The following is a 14,068-nucleotide window of genomic DNA, read 5'->3' on the forward strand; positions in this document are numbered from 1 at the left end:
ATTATTTGTATTATTATAATTGGGCTAATCACTCATCCAGATTATTAACATTCAAAGAACTTTTGAAGTTAAATATTGTCTTGTCATCAGCTTCTGCTTTGCCATTGTGGATGTTGGGTTGTGCCACAATGGATAATGTGGGTTACAAGATTTAATATGCCAAATGGACTGCAATGTGATAAAGGCTTATATATTATATGATAAATTGACGAAATCAAACAGGGTTGTTTCAGATTACAGGGTGAACAGCTAATAGAGGCTTTAAACTTTCCCTGCAATACACTCCACAGCTAAATGAGGTAATATATCACTGAATAATTTGCCAAATATTTAACTGCTTGAATAACTAGATGTTAGAAAGAATAAGGGCTAGCCTTGGTAGAGTGCTTTACAATGCTACCAGTTCTACTTCTGCTGAATGTAATTTCTAAAGAGAAAAGTTTAAGGTTATGATGTGGCATTGTGTAAAAAATTATAAAGTGAAAGAAGAAAAAAAAACATCAATTTACTCATCACGCTGACTATGAAGAGTAAAACTGGGTCTCCTCAGCAGTAATAAGGTTAGCCATGTCCCATGGGGACAGCATATTGAGGAGAAGAATCTGATGAAGGTTAAGCCCCAGCGACCCCCACTTTAATCACTGTCATTAGCACCACAGGCAACTCCACTCTGACCCCATCACCTCAGGGCCTCAGAGATTAATCACATACAAGCTATCACTGTTATATCTATGCATATGCTTGCTCTCAGAGTAACAATGCGGGTTATGCGTATTCATACATTATGAACACTCCCTGCATGCGATTTGGTGTTGCAGAAATGAAATTTTACGCATGCGTCCACATAAACAGAAATGGGTAAAATCCACTTAAAACTAAATAGCAGCTGTGTTTGACATGAGGTTCTAGCCATTAAACCAAGACGACACCCACAGGGAGACCACTAATCACTCTGTGCTTATATAACACCAACTAGATGGAGGACCCTCATCCCCAATCTCCACCAACCATGCTTAGCCTCTCCATAAGACTTCAGAGACTGCCTTGTGTGTGAGGGGCATGTAAAGGCAAGATCAACATCAGGCTGAGAGCCTGTGTGAACCCGAATAGGCCTGATGCGAGTGCTGGGAATCGGTTAATGAATCGCTCCGTAGTCTGGACACATAACTTCGGGCCCCGGGAGAGGGCCTCGGTGAGCTCTCTGTACTCATCTCTCACCTCCATGCCCTCATACATGGGACTTCTCATACGTGACATAAAAACTGCTGCAGTATAATTCACAGGGAACAAGAGCACTTCATTAAAGCGATCTTCAAATGGGGCAAGGGCAGCAGAGAGGGTCTACTCCTAAAGTCAAACAAGACAAAGGGGGGGTAAATTAACTACTTCTTTTAGACGAGTGAGAAAATTAAGTACATGACGAATGAAGAGGTTTTTCTTAAAGATCAACATTCCTCTCACGACGCTGGTCTGACGTACAGTCTACAGTCTACTGTACATGTTTTAGAGAGGGAGCAGCGAGGTGTCCATGTGCAGCTCAGCCTGTTTATAGCGCGCTTAGAGCACAGAAAATGTGACTTTTAATTAAAAGGCCAGGCTGATTTAGTGTTGTACTCCGTTAGAGACAGCGATAGAAAGAGAGGGAGAGGGTGATCGGGGATGAAGTGTAAGAAGAGAGGAGACGCAGACTAAAGCAAACACACACCCAGCCAACAGGCACATCTCTCGCTCAGGTTTAATGAGCCTGATCTAGCCTGGACCCCTTCATCGGCTGCTACGATAAACTCTGGAATAACAAATCATTACACAGGCTCGAATTATGTCCGCATGCAGGTGCGTGGAAATGTATTCACGAGTCTGTCTGTCCCTCGTTTCGCTGTATCCGTCAGTGCCGATACACAGAAACACACATACAATGAGCACCTCCAGGTAAAGGTTAGAATATTTCATAAAGTCTCATTACGGAGTGAATATAAGAGGCTGAGGTATAATGACACTGGTGAAGACAGAGTAATAAATTCAGGTCCCTTGCAAGGCTAATCAGCTCAAGTTGTACAGACACAGTCACAAGCTTAAGGGCATCAGAAACGTGAGTGAACAACATCAAGTAATAATGCAGTGCAGTTCTCACTTCTGTTTTATGCTGACAAACATATGAAATGCCACGCATTACAAAATCTCAGATACATAAAAAAAACTTTAATGAGAGATAATAAAATGTGAGAAGAGGCCACGTTAAAATCACACGCACACACTTTAGTCTTATATCATTGTCCAATTACTATTAGTGTCTTCCCTTGTGGTTTGTTACATGAAGTATGAGGATACATTCAGCTCAGATCAGTCTTTACAAGCAATTACCAGCACTGGCCCATAAAGCCAACACAGGGTATGCGTCTTTCATTAGATGCACTGTGATAGCCTCGGTTCACATCAAATTAACCCATTTACGCACACACCCATGAATGGCTGTGTGTGTGTGTGATTTACTATTTTTAATGTTACAAATGGGGTCTTTGGTGTGTTACAGTGAGAAAGATGTGGAAACTGAGCTGGAAAAGAAGGGGAGGTGGTAATCTTATAAGAGTTAATGCATTATGCAAGGTTAATCATATATACATAGATCAAATTTCATTGTATATTAAGCCACGGCCACTATAGTGTGCAAAAATGAAAGCCTGATGTAATGTATGAGAATTTTTACATTCATGCTTGCTTGTGTGGGTTAAAATTTATGTGCATATTATGTGCAGATTGGCAGGTATATACTGCAAGGGGAGTATATGTAAAGATTTAATTGAATTCCTTCTGCTACTATGCAGGCCCACAGCACTCTGGCTTATCCAGCCCTGAATTGCAGCCAGTGAGATCTAATCATGCTGCATGAAATGAGCCCTACCTGAGCAGAATGGCAGTGCGAGGTCTGAAGGCTGCAGGGGAATACCTCCATTAGGCACAAAGCGAGGAAACGAGGGAGCAGGAAGAGGAAGGGTCAGAAAGGGAGACTGTTGCAAGACATGTACGGACAGAGTGTAATGGACACAGAAATACAAGAGAACAGGAATGAATTCTGAGGTTACAGGTGAAATGAATTTGGAGATTACAAGTGTAAGAAGGATAAGTTCAGCTTTATTATTTATCCGTTGAAATCCTCGGTAGTAATTTTAAATATTTTGAATGAAAGCTTCACCAAAGCCTTTCCTTCAGTGGTTTGGTCCAAGTACTGTCATTTAAATGTTTCCCAAAAGAGATATTATATAAACTCAAGGTAAACTTGTACTGTCTGCACCACAGCAGACGGGTTGAAAGAGTATCATATACGGACAGTAACTGTCATAATGATTATAATAATGTACCCATGAGTCATGCGGTGCCACACGCCAACCTGCATATGCCGTCAGCTTTTCTACAACACGCAGCAGTGTCTGCAGAGCCAAATGGACACGAACACACTGTTGACTCACAATCGTGCTCTCATTCCACACCCTGTAATGCATCAAAACAGCACCGAGGATAGAAAACACAGCTGACCAATCAAAACAACAACTTATTTGGGCTTGGCCACAATCGTACCCCTGGCATGTGAAATTACACATGAAGAGTGTGTGTCTGTGTTGCTATGGCTACTGACTCATCACATCATAGCAGTGAGAAGATACATGTGCAATTTACAAATATACAGACTGTATGAAACACTTTCCAACGCGTCTTCACTGACAGTTAAGTTCTTGTGAGGTGAAACGGAGGACGGGAGTGAAGAGTAGAGGAACAAGCCTCCTAAATATCCTACGGGCATGAAGAAGTGTGTGTACATGTTTGTGTGTCTTCAGGCTCTGTACCAAGAGCAATCCTTCCTGCTGTGGATGCATTTCCACCACTGATGCCGTAGAAGCTCTGCTGCAGCCACTCCTGTATAACTAAAAGAAAGAAAAAAAAATCCACCACAGTACTGCTACACAGCACATTCCAGTCTCTGTGTGTGTGCTCGTGTTTGTGCACCATGTGCAACTGTGCATCAACGTGGTTGGTGTGCATGCTGGATTTGAATGATAATAGAGGCACTGACCCTGAGAGACGCTTTACTGCTGTGACTCTTTTTCTCACTCAGAAACTCTCTCCTTTGGCAAGGCTGTACCCCCCTTCCTCTCTGCCTCTCTCATGTTCACCCCTGTCCCATGAGTTACAGCCCTCAGATGCTGTTATGTATCGACAGAGAGCTTGTGAAATGGGAACACGCAGTGCACACTAAAGCTCCAGCAGTCAGACCAGTCTACACACTCTCACATACACACACAGTGGCTTAACACACAGCAACAGCCACCGCAGAAGCAAGCTGCTCTTAGCAATGAATAAACAAAGCCAACTAGCTGGGATCGAAAGATGAAACAACCAATGACTTCATCGCTTTTTTATTTTAACAATTACCCCACAAACTGTCTAATTTGTAAAAAAAAAAAAAAGAGTGTGAAAAGGGAAGTGAGACGTAAGGTAAGAAAGAAAAATTGCAAAACTTTAAAAAAAAAAGATAAAGATCTGACACCAACAAAAGTTGGGCTCCTTTGAAGATATTTTTTCATCAGTATTGAATAGATTCTATAGGGCTTCTATTTACTTCGTCTGACTCAGACTTTAAGCCTGTTGAAAGAAAAATAGAGCTATTCATTTTCAACTGCAACATAAATGTGAGTTTTAGAGTTAATAATCGAATTATATGAGAATTAATTTAATATTTCCAGTCAGTTCATATGAGAACATTAACAAAGGAACAAGCAGTGCAGTGGTAATGATGCATAATAAATAGCACCTAATCTTTAGTCTAATGCTGTCCCCTATTAATTGGTGTTAAATAATAATAATACAGGGAGAAAGCTAAATTCTGGTTGGTGCAATGTCCAAATAGGAAAGCTTTCTGGTGGTATCAAAAGATTTATGCTGAAATACTTTTACAAACTAGCACAGTACTGCAAGGCCACAGATTTTGAGGAAAGTAGCACTGGATGAACCAACAATTTAGGCCAAAAGAGGGAAAAAACACATTCAAAACACACATTAACTACAGTAGTAAAGTACTGACATTTAGCTGTCACTGAACTGTTATTTCACAGCAGAGCTACTGTAATCTACATTTCCAGCTGAACACCGGAAGCCACAACAAACAACAATCAAAGCCTACACACAAAATAACTGAAATAAACACCCCTATACTTCTAAAGTAGTAATTTAACAGAATCTTTGAGCAAACCAAAGCAAAGATTGTGCAAAAATATGAAGCAGATTGGTTGTTTTGTTTTGTTTTTTTACCTAAAATGTATGAGAATAATACAGTTTCTGAATTTTCCCAATAATTAGTTACACTGTACTAGACTCACTGTCATCTCAGATCAGTTTTCATCCTAATTTGTAGTCATGACAGAGGATGTGACCTGGCAGCAGGCTCAAAGCGCTGACCCCGTCTCTGATCGAGTGGCAACACAAAAGAAACTGTTTGTTTTGGCCGAACAACTGTGGTACACCTGTGATCCAGGCCCATTATCAAACCAAACCTGTCCTCTTCCCTCTCTCGATAAATAACAGTCACCTTCATCTTTCACGCTGGGATAAAATGAGTTGAGCTCGCAAACATTGTGATAAGTCTCTTAAGTCCGGCCAAGTGTTAGAAGTCAGTGTCAAAGAGACAAGAAGGCAGTGCAGGTTCCCGGTTTGTGACCAGTCATGCTCATCTAACCTAATCTTATTGAGGCCTGTCTGCTTCACTTCACATGCCGAGCCACGTCTCAGGTGTTTCGTGGATGACATTGTGCTCCATATCCTAAAGAGCTGACAACAGAGCGCGTGGCAGTGGAAACTCTGAATGCATCACAATTACCCTGCCCCTGCCATCTGGGATGCGCTTCACTCAGTAAATGAGCGCACATTTTCATTCATGTATTTTTTTTTTTCTTGGAATGCAGTCCAAAGGGAGTTGCCAGCAGGTCTGCAAAAGCAAAGGCACCAGTTCGTGCAATTTAATAGTCATTCATTCAGTGTATTCATACTGGAAATTCAATTATACTTCAATAAGCAAAACTTTCCAGGCTAGCTGACTTTCTTAATGGCAAAGCACCCCAGGTGAATTAGCCAGCTTGGCTAAAAAGAATCCTAAAATGACAAACACGACTCTTTCATTTATCTTCACACTTGATTTCCAATGTATTCATTTAGTACACAAAGGCTTTTAGTGTGCATCTGCTGATATTTGTTAGTTAGTTAAAAAGAAACAGGAAGATTCACAAAATTAAATATACCACTTAAAGCTTGCCGGAGTATAAGCATTTTAAATAATGCTACTTAACATTTGGAATCTTATAAAATTTCATTTTAAAAAAAATATCTTTAAATTCACATCCTGCATTAACGTGATGTGTGTGTTTTTTAAAACGCTGCAAAAGTCAAGGTCAGTGGCCCACTCCTCTACTTTTTAATGGATAAGGTACAGCGCGACAGACAGCATTGGAGGGGGGATGAGCGCAGAGATTCCCCCCTGATCTGAGGACAGCGTGCCAAGGCTAACTGAGCTGACAGCAACTAAAGCCGAGGCTCCCCACATGTGCTAATCTCCCAGATTTAAATGGGAACACAGCACACAGCGCAGAGCACAGAGCAGGGCAAGCCGGTCTGATCCATGACCGTATGTCTGAGCACACGCGCGAGCACACGGCCAACACACACATGCAGCATTTCTTCAAAACAGTCGTTCACAGACTCTTTTTCCAGAGGCATGTAGCAGCGAGGCAGGGAAACAGAAACAAAGACAAGCTTGCGAAAAGCAGCGGAGGACTTTGCAGCATGACTGTTACGATGCTAACTTCAGATTGCAGCCACTTACAGAGCTAGAAAGCGAGAGGAATGAGAGCAATAGAGACAGCATGAGAGACAGTAAGAGGAGAGAGTTAGAGAGAGAGTATTCCCTTTATTTCTTCATGAGGGAAGACTGGGAACCAGCAAGAAGCAGGGAAACCATGACAACCAGACAGCCAACCTTGGCAACCAACCCGGTGTTCTCACAGTCAGAGCCAGACAAGCAGCTCAGCAAGGGTTAATCTGAACTGGGAGAGGAGAGAGAGAGAGAGAGCGCGAAAGAAAGAGAGGCTGGCTGATTAAGACAACTGCTGTGCGCACAGACGTTTAATACATTATAGTGTCTCCTAAATGCTCCAAGTTAACACAGAACAAAAGATGTGGCAGCTGACTTGACTGACTGAAAAGCTGACTGGCAGCATCAAACATTCACAGAGACTGCGGCTGGTAGAAGGATGTTTAAAAGCCGAACAAGAGGCATGTTTTACTAAACAGTGACTTTGTTTGAACAGTGCAAACAAAATCAAGTATAAATGTAACAGTTTTTGCACCGTGAAAAGAAAAACGGTACGTTTCTGCTCGCATTCTCAGTGCTGCGTTGCAAAACTAGCAGTGTGAAATTTTAAATAGTGCGAGACGATAACACATTACACGAAACACAGAAGCTGAGCAGAAGTGGGGACCTCAGTGATAGAGAGAAAGATATGGACAGAGTGAACAGATATTGTTTGCGTGGGTGTGTATGTGGCCCGCTGTAACTCAGGGAAAACAGACCGTAGCATCACGTCGCCCTAACCCGATTCTCCATGCTATGTAATGTAACAGAGATGTAGTGACAGCACATGCACTGAGTTAGGTTGAAAACCAAATAGGATGTGATAGGGCCTGTCCAAAAAAATACACACAATAAATAAACACCCTCATTCATGATCAGCCACAGAGACTATTCCAGCACTCCCGCTCTTTATTCACTGTCCTCCCATTTAAAGACTGAACCCTTTCCTGGCCTGGAGGTCAGCAATAGAGAGATGAAAATCAGGGAGGAGGGGAGAATAATGAAGAGAATGATCGATACTTTGCCTTAATTAATAACCTCCACTTCAGTCAGAACATTCACCACAGCTTCATGCTCTCTCGGTTCAAGGTTCCTCCTTCCCTTTGCCCCCCCTGCACCAGTTCTCCACCTCTTTCCTCGTCATTAATCTCTGAAAATCGTTGGCTACATACATTCCTCCCAATCGATGCAATTCCACTGAGGTCTTGTCTGATTTACCACATGGCTGAATCCCTGTATGAATCTTGACTGGCCATGGGGAAGAGGGACACAGAGAGGGAACGAGATGGAGCGAGGGAGATGAGAAGAGAGGGACATTAAATGACAGAGACCATCATCATTATATAACGTCAGCCAACGATGCAGACTGTGAAAAGACTACATTCTTGGTTTGAGTTACTTAAAGAACCCATAAAAATGACCAGAACATTGAAGCAACAGCCTAAATACACATTAAATATATATTTTTATCCAAAATATAACAACCTAGGCGAGACACGCACACATCTCCCATTATTTCAGATACATTTCAATACAGAGAGAGCAGGGCTTCAGCTTTAGCTAGACAGCCAAACGGCTGAGACCGAGGAAGCTTGCCTTCCTGCTCTACAGCTCTGATCCAGCATCCTAACATGAGGTGCTATCCAGCTGGGAGCAACAGAGTACAGCTTTTGGGTCAGGGCTTCTCTGACCTGAATCTTTGAACAGGCCCCTTGAAACATGGGCCTATCATCGCAGCCTTTCATTTATTTCCCCTCACTCACCAATTTTAGGTCAAACCTGGCAACTTTTTCTGGGTAATCTTGTGAACACGGGGGAGTAAGAGAGTTGTGTTTGAGCTTTTTGTGTTTCATTTTTTCTCCTTTTTTATTTTTATTTTTTAAAAAATGGCAAGGAGGCTATAGATCACCTGTAGTACGATCACCTGTTCGATTCACAAGACGCACACGTGTAAGCACCCAAATGCATTTCACTTTTGTGGATTTGCCAAGTGGCTTTTCATTGACAGCATTGAACGAACATGTCCTAGTCACTTGTCATCATCAGGAATATCATGTGTTGTGAAACAGTATGGATCTATTTCACCTGACAGGAAATCTTTGGGAGTGGCCGATGAACTAAATCACCGGCTTACTAGCTATCAATCAATGCAGAATTAACGGTTGTGCATCACCATTGCACCAGGCTCCAAGAACAATCTGGGTAATGTATACATGGATGGATTTTCCTCCATCGTTCATACACAAAGATGCACAAACACAACCCAATACTACAAATAGTGAAATCGGCAGTTGGAGTTAGAAACCAGCCGGCCCTTTGCTGACTCTAAAACAGCGAGACCAGCTAGATGCTGGCTCCAATGCCTGGTAGGCACAGGAAACCCAAAACAAGAACTCTCCAGCATATAGATAAAAGCAGAGAGACCTAAAGAGAGAAAGAGAACGCAAGACACAACTTCACGCAGAGCTTTTTATCAGCTGAGCAGTCAATATGAAAGTCACTGAAGCACAAATGATTTCACTCTCTAAACGTCAACCAAAGAATCAAGGAGCCTACACATCAACCTCCATCGCTTAGCCTGTCAATATCCAAGTCTAGCATGAAAAAACAAAAAACAAAAAACAAAACTGGGATTTACGCTGGATTAGCATGCAGTGTTTTCCAGACAATAGGCCTCTATTTCACTAATCAACAGCCTTCAGGAACAAAGTAAAGGCAAAGCAAGGCAGTGTTTTCCAAAGCATTAAGGAACAGAGCGGTGATTCAGCCTGTGTTAAGTCAGTGCACTGGCAAAAACACAAATTAAACATATTCAGCTTTGTCAAACAAAGCTACACGATTTTGAAATGCAAGAAGGCTGTGACTGCAAATCCCAGCGTGATGGAGACATTCAAGTTCTACATTTTAATAAGGGTTTTAATAAGTGCTACCTCAGTCTCTAGGCCATCGTGACACAGATTAGAGGCTCGTGAAGCTAATATAGGATATAATACAGCCTAACAGTGCATGGAGTTCAACTTAAGTGTTTGACAGAAAGTAAAGCTGAATGGGAATTCTGAGAGAGTAAATGCACACATATACCAAATACAAATCCAGAATCCACAATGCAAATGTTCCACCTTCTGCATCTATTGTACGTTTCTTGCCCTCATCCTGTCATCCCATGGCTACCAGAGCTGTTCATAGGATGTTTTAGGGAAGAAATCTAGTGAAAGTTGTGAAACACAGCTTCTCAGATCCTCCATAGACGCTAAAATGAGACCAGTTCGGCCCTGTAGCTAACTGCAAAGACACCACCGTGTTAGCCAAAACTTTTAGCCATTAAGAGCACGTTTTGTGTTGGGGTAAACAACACACATGTAAATAAAGGCTGAGAAAGTCCAACTGAGAAGTAGCTTCAGTCAAGTTTATATCATGCATAATGATACAATCATTAGCCATGTGTTCATGTTGTTCATGCTAATTAGCCATGTGGAGGTGTTAAGGATGTTAATCCGGTGAGCACTGTGGTGTTTAAATATTCTTCATGTAAAGCGTGAACTAGAGTTGCATCAGGATAACAGGGTTTGTCTGTCTGTCGTGATCAAATCATGGTGAAATCAAAACAAATTATGAGTTTTTCCTTAGTCTTCCCACCACCTTCCAGAATGAACTAAATCTTGGATTTTAGGCTCATTGACTACATAGAACCGTAGACAGTGCACTGGGCAGGTTGGGCCAAAACCTGGATTCCATACTTTTGATGCTTCAGCCCCGATAAGAACACTCAATATTTCAAGACTGCTTCAGGCCCCATCTTACACCTGACAAAGAAATCGTCATATGGTCTACAAGTACTGAGTAAACACGCTTGCTCTTCTGTGACAAGGGAATATATAGAATATGCATCCCACTATTTGTACTGCATCACTGCAAAAGAGTATATGTGACTTGTTGTATGCAAGCTGCACAGTAACATGAAGGTGGAGTTTGAAAGCCAGAGTGGGACAGGAGTTAGAATGCTACCTTTGGGCCACGTGAACGTGTGAGTAAGAGCTGACGGGGCTTTGGCTGTGTAGAGGATTAGATCAGAAAGCCAACCAGAATTACTGAGGTGGCCATGTGTGTGTGTTTATGTGTATATGTCAGGACAGGGCCTAATCACTTAATGAACATGGAAAAGCACAACTCCTCTGAGCAGGATCGCCAGATCTACCAGAGGGCTTCCGCTTTCTCCCCTCCAATAATACCAGCCAACCATAGCCTGGGAAAGCTCACAGAGGACTTTGCTCATTGGACAGTCTCAGCTGCCACTTGCGGTTAAGACCAGCCCATTGGGTGCACTCAGTTGCCAGGCCAACCCTTTCCGTGGGGCCTGGGAAAAAGATCTGACAGATTAACAAATGGTAAATGGGAGAATGGGATATTAGGCAGTGTCATTAATCTGAATAGGTTTGGCGTGGACTAGCACCACAGATGCCAATAACCAAATGAATTTTCTAACAGAGAACATGGACAAACACATAACGCTGGGCCTGGTTATTTCAGTGCATATGAGCCCCGAGATGTAATTGAAAAACCAGAGCAAAAGCATTCAAACTAAATGACTGTTATTCAATTAGAAAAACCTGTCTGACTGAAAAATGTTTTAAAAAGTAAAAACCTTTTGATAAATTCAGCCCAAGTAAGTTTGATAAAAGTTATATCTTGCAAGCTGACCTGTAACTTGCATACTCCATACTAGACTTCAGAGGAGAGTACGAAACGTTCATCGAAATCTGCCCCAGCATTCACATGAATACACACTGTGCCATAGATTACAGAGACAACATATGATTAAATATCCAGCCATGGAACCAGCTCTGCACCATCATAAACACACATTAGGGACTCCTGAGAGCTATTTAAAAGTGAGTGAGGGGTTCCTATAAATACAAATGATAAAATAGATAGGTGTCAGGAGGATGTGAATACTGCGTGTATTATTAGGTTGTTTTAAAAATCAACTGCTGCATAAACTTTAACTACGACTAATAGATCATATGGAAATCATTATGCATCGCACTGTGCTGGTTAACAAACTTTTATTGAATCCACCTGTGGGCGTCATGGTGCGAAACAGGACTCGTTCAAATATCTTCTACAGTTAAAGAGGGATTATGAAGACGTGCTCCCTCCCCCCTCAGACCCACTAATGAACAGTGAGCGCTGGTCAGGTGACTAAGTGGTCATTTTAAGAAAGCATACTGTCTGAGAGCGTGCACAAACATTTGCACATACACACAGGGTTGCTCAGCATGACCAGCTGGACGGGCTAGGGGAACTGACGCCTGTTGTAGCCATTTTAGACAACAGATGGGAAGAAAAATCTACAGAGAGAGATAGTGAAAGAGCAGAAGAAAAAGTCCCACTCCCTCTCTCATTCTAAGTGCTGTTGAGCTTACAGAGCATGCTGCATCACTCCTGCTATTTCTGCCTACACAGGGCTGTGCCTGCCTCTCCTTTCACATGGCTCCACTGGCTGCATGTACTTGATCGCAGAGGATTCTCACCGTTCAACAGGGGGACGTACTGGACAGTGATGTGCTACTGCCTTGTGGGCTACTCATAACCTAGCGTGAAATATTATGGAATCGAGACCTGCTGATTGGAGAGAGCATGTGCCATGCAACTTTAGAAACTGCAGTGTCATTGCTGTCTAGGCTCAGATAAAGCATGTGACTCGTATAGGAAGCCCCAGTCGCATCTCCTGGCTGGGGGTGTATGAATATACATCAGCGTGGCTCTTATTTCCCAGCTCTGTGAACAGCTCATCTGTCAAGGTGGGACATGTTACTCCGTAACGGAGGAAACCCACGTATTGCAGCCAGAGCCTATAGGAGAAACGCCTGCCTCCCCCTTGCGTGCCTGCGGACTAAGAATAGATCAATGTATCAGGCAAATCGGGATTAACGGGCGTTGTGCTCCAATCACAGAGCACACACACACACGCACACACATACAAACAGGGGAGCCAAAACACAAAAAGTTCATTTTCATTGCCCATCACACTGTCATCATTTCTGCTGCTGAACGGCTTCCACGCTGCTGCTCCTTAATTCACACACACACAGTCCAACGCCAACGCACAGCCAATAAAACAATGTAAAGCAACATCCTGTGTGAACAATGATTATGTCAGACCGCTGGCGAAACAACCCTCCAAATTCCCCACAAGGCTGGGCAGGTGTTTGTAACTAAGCGGTTAGTTATTTATCACCTGCAGACACCCTAGCCGGCCAAATTTCAACTCGCTGCGGAGCGCTCCGAAAATAAATTGTGCAATTAGAGAGGATGCCGCGAGCAAGCTGTCCCAACTAACCTGTCTGTCCTTTTCCGAGCGTCTTCTCCAAACGGTAAGGTCCCACGTAATTGGCGTGTTGGGCACCGCTGTTGTCTTTACCGGATGATGACATGTCGAATCTGTGTGAAAATTAGACACTTTATAATAAAGCGCAGACAATTAAAGAGTCCTGGCAGGAGGTCCAAGCCGCCGTTGTCTTTCTTTTAACTCCACAGCCTCTCGTCTTCCTCTCGCTCTCTGACTCTTTTTCCCTACCTCACTCGCTGTTAGAGGAGGTGAGGCTCTCTTTTCTGTCCTCTTTTCTCCTATCGCTGCAGACGAGCCGCAAGTGCCTTGAATATCATTGTGGGTGAAAGCTGCGCTGCCGCTGTGCGTCTGTGGGAGGTGCTGCCGAGTACTCGTGGATGATTGACAGCCGATACAACCAACCAGAGCACCGGATCCCCTACTCTGCCGCCCCGTTTCTTGTTGCTGGAGGATTTTTGCTTTTTCCAGAAGAGCTGCAGGTTGTGATCTTAAAGAGTTTAATCCCGAATGAACAGTTCATTAAAAGCAAGGTAAGTGCCTAATAACATGTAAAGCATAAGCCGCAAAATTTAAATGCCCCCGTGAATGTGCCCATCAACTGAAGCCTTTTTAAAAAATAAGAAATATAATGTAAATCTTCAACTTAAGCCCAAGATTTACATCTACTATTAAGGAGCTTCTCTGATCAAGTTCATTTGAAATTCTTCAAATATTTGTATGTTTACTCTCTGTCGTGCAATAAAAACCCTTTATCCATGATTATTCAAATATGTCTCACTTTCATTCAAATACTCCACTCAAGTATGCAAATATGCTGAAAAGAAAAG

The 14,068-nt window shown here is 42.6% G+C and overlaps 1 protein-coding gene across 6 annotated transcripts in view; it reads right to left on the minus strand.

Annotated features, from left to right (window-relative positions):
- brsk2a (BR serine/threonine kinase 2a) overlaps positions 1-13,835 on the minus strand; it is a 177,168-nt gene extending 163,333 nt beyond the window's left edge. The window contains exons 1-2 of one of the 6 annotated variants that reach the window (XM_040025242.1): positions 13,470-13,835; positions 13,233-13,333 (exon numbers count right to left, since the gene is read on the minus strand). In XM_040025242.1, coding sequence (XP_039881176.1) covers positions 13,233-13,326 — 94 coding nt within the window. In that variant the 5' untranslated portion in view covers positions 13,327-13,333; positions 13,470-13,835. Of the gene's footprint in view, positions 1-13,232 lie in introns of all 6 variants that reach the window. The other 5 variants (XM_040025245.1, XM_040025241.1, XM_040025243.1 and 2 more) reach the window with 5 other exon arrangements.
- Positions 13,836-14,068: the final 233 nt, after the last annotated feature.

The sequence above is a fragment of the Simochromis diagramma genome, unplaced genomic scaffold (assembly GCF_900408965.1).
Source record: "Simochromis diagramma unplaced genomic scaffold, fSimDia1.1 OVJJ01000293.1, whole genome shotgun sequence".
In the NCBI taxonomy this organism is placed as follows: domain Eukaryota; kingdom Metazoa; phylum Chordata; class Actinopteri; order Cichliformes; family Cichlidae; genus Simochromis; species Simochromis diagramma.